At 38.5% G+C, this 9,072-nt stretch overlaps 1 protein-coding gene across 1 annotated transcript in view; it reads right to left on the bottom strand.

The window, feature by feature from the left end:
* ldb1b (LIM-domain binding 1b) overlaps positions 1–1,350 on the bottom strand; it is a 105,045-nt gene extending 103,695 nt beyond the window's left edge. The window contains exon 1 of the mRNA XM_051676217.1: positions 1,062–1,350. Within this exon, the coding sequence (XP_051532177.1) occupies positions 1,062–1,089 (28 nt within the window). The 5' untranslated portion in view covers positions 1,090–1,350. The remainder of the gene's footprint in view (positions 1–1,061) is intronic.
* Positions 1,351–9,072: the final 7,722 nt, after the last annotated feature.

Below are 9,072 nucleotides of genomic sequence, written 5' to 3'. Positions count from 1 at the left end.
ACAGTCAGCTCTGATGGTAACGGGTTTATACTTTTATTTGGTGATTATTTGAATGTTTGTAACATAAAAAAATAAAGATATTGTGATGTTGAAAAGACTATTTGAGCAGCTGATTTATTATGATAACCGCTTCAGTCCCTCTCTGCAGGTAAACAGCAACGTGAATGCAGATCGCACTGATTTGATCGTACGTGCGAAGGGGTTGAGCTTTAAAGCGAGTCACTATCAAATGCCATGATAATGAAAGATATTTTTTGTGTTCTGCATTAAAAGGGGTTTGGAACGACATGAAGGTGAATTCATGATGACAGAATGTTTGGTTGAACTGTGCCTTTAAGTGTGTTTGGTCTAATAGTTTTCCTCTGATGTGGCTTTATTCAGTACAAACAGCAGCTGAAACAAAAATAAAAAATATCTAACTGTGTGTAACTCACAACACTTGTTGATTTAAATGTGAAATCATCACCTTCAGGCTCACTGCTGCATCCTCTTTAAAACTATATTCCAAAAACAAACATGATCCTTCAGCTTGTGTTCCATAAGCACGTCTGCACAGCATGAAAGCGTTTCATGTTAGATCTGTGTGACCATCACACCACAGGGGTCTGCTTTCAAATGCAACATGACCTTTACCCTCTAATCAACTCCAGAAAACCTCTGGACCTCGTTTGATTGATTTTTTCATTCCACCTATAAAAGCGCCCTCTCTGCCTGCGGCTTCTCCACATCTGATGTCCTCCAAAATTGGAGAAAACTCTTCATTTCCCTCTCAGTCTGTTGGAAATTTAGGCCATAACAAAGCACGACGCACCCTGCTGGAGGAAAACCATGGCTGTAAATGTCACCAATGCAAACCAGCTGTTTGTGCAAATTAAAAGCACAGCCAAACTCCTCCATTTCCCCTATCGGCCGCTTTCATCTCACACTTCAAACACAGCAAAAGTCAAACATCACGACACGAGCGGCCATGTTTCCAACTGAATGTGCTGTCCGCTCAATATGTCACTGCAACAAAACCCCTCGGGCACCACAGCAATGGGTAGTAGTCACGGCGACCTTACCGGGACACGCGCAGCCTCCCACGGACATCTTCTCACATGCCCGTCGCCAGAGCTGCAGCAGAACGCTTGAACGGTGCCGTGGAGATTTCTCTCTCGGGTGCACTCGCTGTCGCTCAGGACCACCGCTGCTGCTGCTGCTGCTGCTCACATGGGCGTCTGTTTTCCACACACACACACACACAGCAGACAGACAGACAGAGAGAGAGAGAGAGAGAGAGAGAGAGGGAAAGGTTAAAAAAAGAACAAGCACAAAGGAATGAGAGCAGAGCGAGAGACGGAGCGAGAGACACAGGGAGTTGCAGTGCTGCTCTCTCTCTCTCTCATTAGTGTGCAGATAGCAGCACAGGTGGGAAGAGAGACAGAGAGAGAGACAGAGAGGTGGGGGGGTCTCTCTCTCACAACTCAACATTTCTGTTGGCACTCTGTCTTTGTGTCTCTCTCTCACTGTCATCCATTCATCCAGCCAGTCTTACACAACAGCACTGCAGAGAGACAGACAGACAGACAGAATGAGGTGTAACACCACTGACCTCAGTCTCTCAACAGGTCATCACAGAGGACAGATGTTCCCCGTTCAAGGGCTAGTTTGCTCGAAAATGAACATTTTGTCATCTCATTTTCATGTTCCATGAAAGAAACTGAGCTACTGTGAGTTTTTGCGTAGTCGAGCTACAGTCTTTCACAATCTTAGTATACGTGGCACAATGGAATATTTGACGGAAGGACATCAAATACACCGTATTAAATACACCGTAAACGTCAAAATGACAGTGACCGTTTCTAACTTACTCTTGCTTTGCATAAAAATGTTGATTTGTGTCTTGATTTAATTTGATTTTAACTCTTGATTTGCCATCTTACTCCCTGCTGGTGTTATCAACAACATCACTGTACAAAAAACACTTTTGTGCAGTTTTATAGTTTACATGAATTCATTTAGCAGACGCTTACAAATGAGTCATTGTAGATATTAAAATGTACAGTGCTATTAAACATAAACTGCATAAATTAAGAAATAAATATACAAAGGAGAGTATTTTTATCTTTCTTCTACCAACTCTAATATTTTAATGATTTTCGCCTTTCATGCACATTATGGATGAAAGATTATTCTCATTTAACCCTTAAACTCAGTGACCGGAGTTGTGACACCTCTTTAGTATTCCTCAACCTTTCTCTTATTGATGGTGAAAAAAAGCCAAAATTGCAAAAAATTAATAAATAAATTATATATATAATATATATAATTTATTTTGAAGTATTTACCTTTTTTATTTTTTATAATTGCATAGTTAACAAAAGTGTATAGGGTTAGTAGTGACCCGAGATATGTAATATTGTTGCATTTTTTGCGTTTCCATATATCATACTTTGAGTATTATTTTATGTCTATTTAAGGTTACTATCACAGGATATCTATTTCTTTGTTTATTACAAGACGAGTACTATATTCATACAAATAAATACTATATCACGTTGATTTTCTGTGCAACACTGGTGCGTGAACACAATTTATTGGGAACATGCTATTTCTTACTCAAGGTGGCGCTGTTGTTTCAGTGATTGACTCGATTTACATTTGATATTGCTATTTGACGAAGAAGCATCGTGGAGGTAAACTATAGCAAGTTTAACACATGAACAGTATGATATGACTGTTGTCATTAGGGTGTACTCAATTTAGTGTACATCATGTGTTATGTGTAGCTCAAGATATGTCAGTGAGGAAGAAATTAATTCTGTTCTAGATTTGTTGCATCATCTCAACATGGCTCTCTGGAATACTGGATTCTGATTGGTCAATGGCGCCATCTAGTGGTCTGATATTTCTCAGTAACAACCGCACATCCACATATCAGACCGCTCATCTGGATTCTGTGAGTCATCTTTCCTGCTTCTCGGATCACTGTGCGAACTCTAAATAAGCTAATAAAATAATTTCAACTCAAATCAATGTTTCATGTGCATTGATTTATTAATTTGGTTAGTAATCGTGTAATAAGCGGGATAATGGACAGTCAGACAGTTGTTATCACAAAAAAATCCTGTCGGGTTTATTTTGTGATAACCGGCTGACTGTACATTATCCCTTATTTATTCTATTCTATTATTATTTTTTTAATTGTCTTGAAATTGCTTCAAAAATGTGACACTATCTAGGCATTTTATCAGTTTGTGATGGATTTAATTGCAGGGCGCTAAAGACCCGAGATATGTAATAATGTCTGGCGAAACACCCATGTATTTCAGGGTTAAGAAGAAAAGAAGGCTTTGACTTCATAAATATACACTTGTGCCCGTCCTCTAACGACTTCAGAAGACATATTTCCAGGAACATATTGAGCAACATTGCTCCTTGTTTTTTTTTATTGGATTTTGCAATGGAACTAGGGAGCTGATTGAGACTCACACACAGTTTTACCATAGTACAGTTGAGAGCTCTGGGAAACGTTCCTACAGTCCAGAAACACAAATAAACCTCCTTCAACACTGATGGAGTGAACTGATGTCTTTATAAAGCACTGAATACATCATCACACACATCAGAGCATCTCACAGCTCCACATGAATGAAACAAAGACATGACTGTATGAATGACTGAAAGAGAGAAGAGAAAGACAGAGGGATGAAGAGCGCATGCCCACGTGACAGATGCTCGGGTGGTGTAAACACATTGGATTTTAGTGTCCGCTAACACACACTCACTTTACATACACACTCTGTGTGTGTGTGTCAGTGTTGGTTTGAGGGGGAGACTGTGGAATGGAGCTCATTACAGCAGTGACGGGGGGATAGTTCACCCACACAGGGCACTGTCACCATGGCAATGTGGCAGACTGGTGATCAGACTGCAAGCAGATACACTACACACACACACACACACACACACACACCCGTACAGTGAGAGTCAAAAGTCTGAGATCAATCTGTACCTGTCAGATGCTGTCCGGCTGTATGACGAGGTCTCTTTCACTCGTCTCTTCTGTTGCATCAGTTTTCTCAGGCTGTTCTGGGATCAGACGATTCAGTTACTGACACACATGACAGAGCAGCTTTCACTGGCAGCGCTGCCATCCGGCAGGTAATGGCTGATCTGGTGTCAGGTTAAAGGTCAGGAGGTCCACTGTGTTGACTGACATTCCCTGTAGACCGTGGAGACACACACACACACACACACACACACACACACACACACACACACACACACACAGACTTTAAGTGATATGGTCAGTGTTGGGTGTAATCTGGTTACAAAGTAATTTGTTACTGTAATCTAATTACTTAGTTTTCTACCTTAAATTCTTGTAATCAGATTACAGTTACTGACTTAATTAAGGTAATTGGGTCATTGACAAATAAGGTCAAATAAGGTTTTAAACTCTTTAAAAAAAAAAAAAAAGTAAAAATACTGGATATTATTAAAATACTCCACACTTAGTTTTGAGGGTCTAAAGGGGTCCACTGTATTTTATGGCTTTTGTCAACATAAACAACAAGGTTGGACACCAACCTTGTGTTTTTTTTTAAATATGAATCATATTTTTTTTTTAATTGTTTCACTGCTTATTTTTTAATAACTTTTCTTTTTTTTTTAATTCATCTTTTAATGACACTTGAACTTTTTTTTTGACTGTCTCTTGATGGTTGTGACATTATTTATTTTAAGCCCCAGATAAAATATCAAAATGACTTTGAATTCAGATGTTGAGAACATGTTCATCATAGGAGAGGTGCATTCAAGTCCAGTGGTGATTTCTCAGGGCCAGCAAAGCCTTCAAAGGCCTAACACGCCTAATAAATAAATATTTTTTCATCCTTTCATTCTCATTCACCTTTTTCCCTATGTATTTTCAATCGCTTTCCACTCTTAATTCATCTACAAATGAATAGCCAAAATAAAGCAAAGTTTATCCAATCAGAATTAATCCCTCTATGCTTATAAGCAAAGCATGTTGGCTGTTTCATAAATCGAATGCTGCTTAGCCGAAGCACAGAATCCACAGAATCCCTCAACAGTGCAAATGAATGAGCAACTAAAGTCAGACTGTCAGATTCATCAGCCAATCAGATTGATTTATTTGTTCCTGTGGGTGTGATCTTTAGGCTATGTCCCAGTGGAGGCCTTCTAGCTGGCCTTGAGTGACGCAATCACGCTTTAAGTGATGTAATTTGAAAGTGAAGAGCGCAAGATCTGTCTGATAAGTCGGCTGTCATCACTTATGGATTTACAAACACGAGATGTTCTGCATGATCGTGTGATTGATTAATTAAACAGGAAAGGAGGGCTGATTTTCACTTCAGGTAAATTGGTAAGTGCTTTTTGCATTGTTACAGCAACATCAGGAGTTTTCTACGTGTAAATTAAGCTGCTTGAGCATTCAGTGTCCTATCAGGTTTTGAAAAGTAACCGTGTACCCTGTCGAAACAAAATTTATTGCAAGCAAAATTTAAATCGCAAATATTATTAGAGAGCTTTTTCTTGGTATTAGACCTCCTCAGTTCTGGCTTTCATGCGTGGACGTGTTTTTAAAATGTCAGTTGTATTATTAGTTAGCTGTGACATAATGTATGATGCCCAAAGGCATAGGGTGTCTTATTCATTGTGAAACTGTGTTTTCTTAATGGCATGAATCACACTGAAGGCCTGGACTTTTAATGCACGGCCCGCCACTGGTCAAGTCATTGTTTTGTGTGAATTGCATTTTTATGTATTTTGGAATAATTTAATAGATCTGGCTAAAAAAATCAGCTTTACGTTATTTAAAAATAAATATATAAATAAATTATCCCCTTTTCTCCCAATGTTGGAATGCCCAATTCCCACTACTTAGTAGGTCCTCGTGGTGGTGTAGTGACTCACCTCAATCCGGGTGGTGGAGGACGAATCTCAGTTGCCTCCGCTTCTGAGACCGTCAATCCGTGCATCTTATCACGTGACTCGTTGTGCATGACACCGCGGAGACTCACAGCATGTGGAGGCTCATGCTACTCTCCACGATCCACGCACAACTCACGTAATGTATTTCTTTACGTGCTGTAAAAGTGACCTGATAGATCAGTCTTATTATAAAGTCACATGCTCGCAGCGTTATCAACTTCATCCATTATAATGGGAGCGATCAAATATTCCAGCCCTTTCTGCTAAGGAAATAATATAAGCATCTAAACTACAATACGTTTTAATCGCCGTGACCAGACATCCCGATAAAACCGGGACAGCCCTGATTTTACGAGCCGAGTCCCGCGTCCTGACGGAGGTACGGTTGGTATGCCGTTTGTCCCGGTTATCAGTGTTAGCTTAAATGTTTTACAAAACAGACATACAGTAGCTGTTCTTCCTGCTTCTTCTGCCGTGAGAAATAAGCGATGAGTAACTAGATAATCGTTCATTTACACAGTCAAAAAAACGTTCCCCCTTGCTGCCCCCTCCCACATCTGCTTCTGTCTGTCTGCCCATAAGAAAAGTCTCTGTTAGAAGCCTTAAAAAAACGGGAGGGTTGGATGATAATAGTGCCGTACAGTACAGGTGATCAAATGGCAAAATATTTCATATTGAGGCTGTGTCCGGAGCTGGGCAAAGTGGAATACCATTGATAAAACAATGCACAGCACGTCTTTTTCAGCATCCAAACAATGCTAATGGCTGAAACTGCATGTTGTTTAGAGTTTATAGCTGCAGTTTATGCATTCATTATGCAATTGTATTATTTTATTAGCACCCCCAACAAAACAATCCTGGAGCTGTCACTGAGAGTAAAAAATGACAGAATTTTAATTTTTGGGTGAACTTTGATTTTTTATGGCTCATATCATGGAAATGGTAATTATTTCATAAATAATTGGGGTAACTGGGTCATTCTTGCAATTTGGTGACTTTTTTGAAACTTTTGGAAAATGAAACATAATTTTAAAGGTATATGTATGTTTCATCATTAAAGGGACATGTAAAAGATTGAATACAAATCACACAGGTCAAGTTAAGTGACTGAAACTCAGATGTTCATTGGGTTAGATGGGCTGCATCAGGGAGGAATATAACATTCAGTGAAAACACCTCCACTATCTGTGTGTAATTACAAACATTAAACATTACACAGCAGGACATGTATAACATTACTAATAAAACATGAAAAGAAAAGGAAAAAGGTGCCGGGGGAGGTAAAAATAAGCAAAATAAAAGCATCAAAATACATATATAATTCAAGTAAACACTTTGTAAAGTTCACAAAATGTTTAAGGCCTTTATGGCTTTTTTATTTGAATAATCTCTCATTTCCTCAATAAACAGCTTTACTTCAGTCAGTAAAACCATAAACTTGGGGTTTTAATTAGTGAATTTGCATTTATGAATATTACATTTTGTCAGAAATATAATAAGACTAATTAAATTAACTAAAAAAAATAATCTTCTGCTGGATAATCGATAAAGCCAAAAACTAATTTTGCCCACAACAGTGAAAAAGGTATTGAACACTGAATATTTTCATTAATACACACACACATATATATATATAGATATTTACATAATGCCACATTGTAACAGGATGAATGCAATGCCAAAATAAATGCAAAGCAGTTTCATTGTAACCATTGCAAAAAACTGTTTATATTTATATCTTTTTGAATTTCTGTAAATAAGCAGTTGCTGGATATAATCTACAGTATGTATAAGTTTATTCCAATCTGATAACATATGGCATGGTGACAGTCTCTCTCTGAAAGTGAGTGTGAATGGCTCAGTTTTTATTTTTGGAGTAAATGATAAACAAGTTTTACCAACTAAGGTTTCGAAAACATCAAATAAGATCAGTTTGCCAGAACAGTATTCACAAACTCCTTTAAACAACATGTGAGCAGTGGCATAGTCAAGGGTGGAACGGGGTGGGCCTGGGCCCTTTTTAAAAATATTTATTTATAAAATAATTAAAAAAATGCATAAATCCTGATTTCTGAAAGTGTGAAAGAACTGTTTGAATGTGCCGCTTCTCTGTTGTTGTTTTGTTTTTTCTCCCCAATTTGTAATGCCCAATTCCCAATGCGCTCTAAGTCCTCATGGTGGCGTAGTGACTCACCTCAATCTGGGTGGCAGAGGATGAATCTCAGTTGCCTCTGTATCTGAGACCGTCAATCCGTGCAACTTATCACGTGACTTGTTGAGCGCGTTACCGCGGAGATGTAGCGCGTGTGGAGGCTTCACGCTATTTTCCGCAGCATCCACACTCAACTCACCACGCACCCCACCGAGAGTGAGAACCACATTATAGCGACGACAAGGAGGTTACCCCATGTGACTCTACCCTCCCTAGCAACCGGGCCAGTTTGGTTGCTTAGGAGACCTGGCTGGAGTCACTCAGCACGCCCTGGATTCAAACTCACGACTCCAGGTGTGGTAGTCAGCATCTTGAAATACCTAGACTCCCTGCTTCTCTGTTGTTAAGGAAAATTTGGTTAAAAAATAATTGGGGCAAAAACGTTTTATTGGGGCCCATCCAAAAGTAATTTCTTGGCTACGCTCTTTCATGTGAGTACTTGAGGGGATTGAACCAATAACAATTGAATACTCCCTTTGAGTAACTGGTATTTTAAAATGTAAAAGAAACTCTTGGAAAATAGTAATCTCTCTGCATTGTACAACTGACTAAACAAATTAATATAATTATCAAACCAGCTCTTATAAAAGAGACACTTGTGTTTATATAAAATGGTGAAGAGAAAAAATATGCTTGTAGATTAAAGAACAAGACAAAAGTATTTGTTTTTGCTGTCATTTTATCGATATTGTAATTACACAATAAGACAAAATTAAGACCACCAATGTTTGAAAATATGTCACGAGGAATGAAGATCTAGACAGATGTGGGTGTATCTGTGTTAAAATTACACATTTACCACAAAAGAATGCATGCTACTGAAAGAATAGATGCCAGTCTAATCTTCATGTTTATTACAAAAATACAAATGTAAAACAGTAAATCAAAACACTGTATAAAATATTTGAGTAAATCAACAA

Source organism: Myxocyprinus asiaticus, chromosome 37, assembly GCF_019703515.2.
Source record: "Myxocyprinus asiaticus isolate MX2 ecotype Aquarium Trade chromosome 37, UBuf_Myxa_2, whole genome shotgun sequence".
NCBI lineage: Eukaryota > Metazoa > Chordata > Actinopteri > Cypriniformes > Catostomidae > Myxocyprinus > Myxocyprinus asiaticus.
The sequence above is the reverse complement of the archived record's forward strand: the minus strand, read 5'-3'. Positions and strand labels throughout refer to the sequence as shown.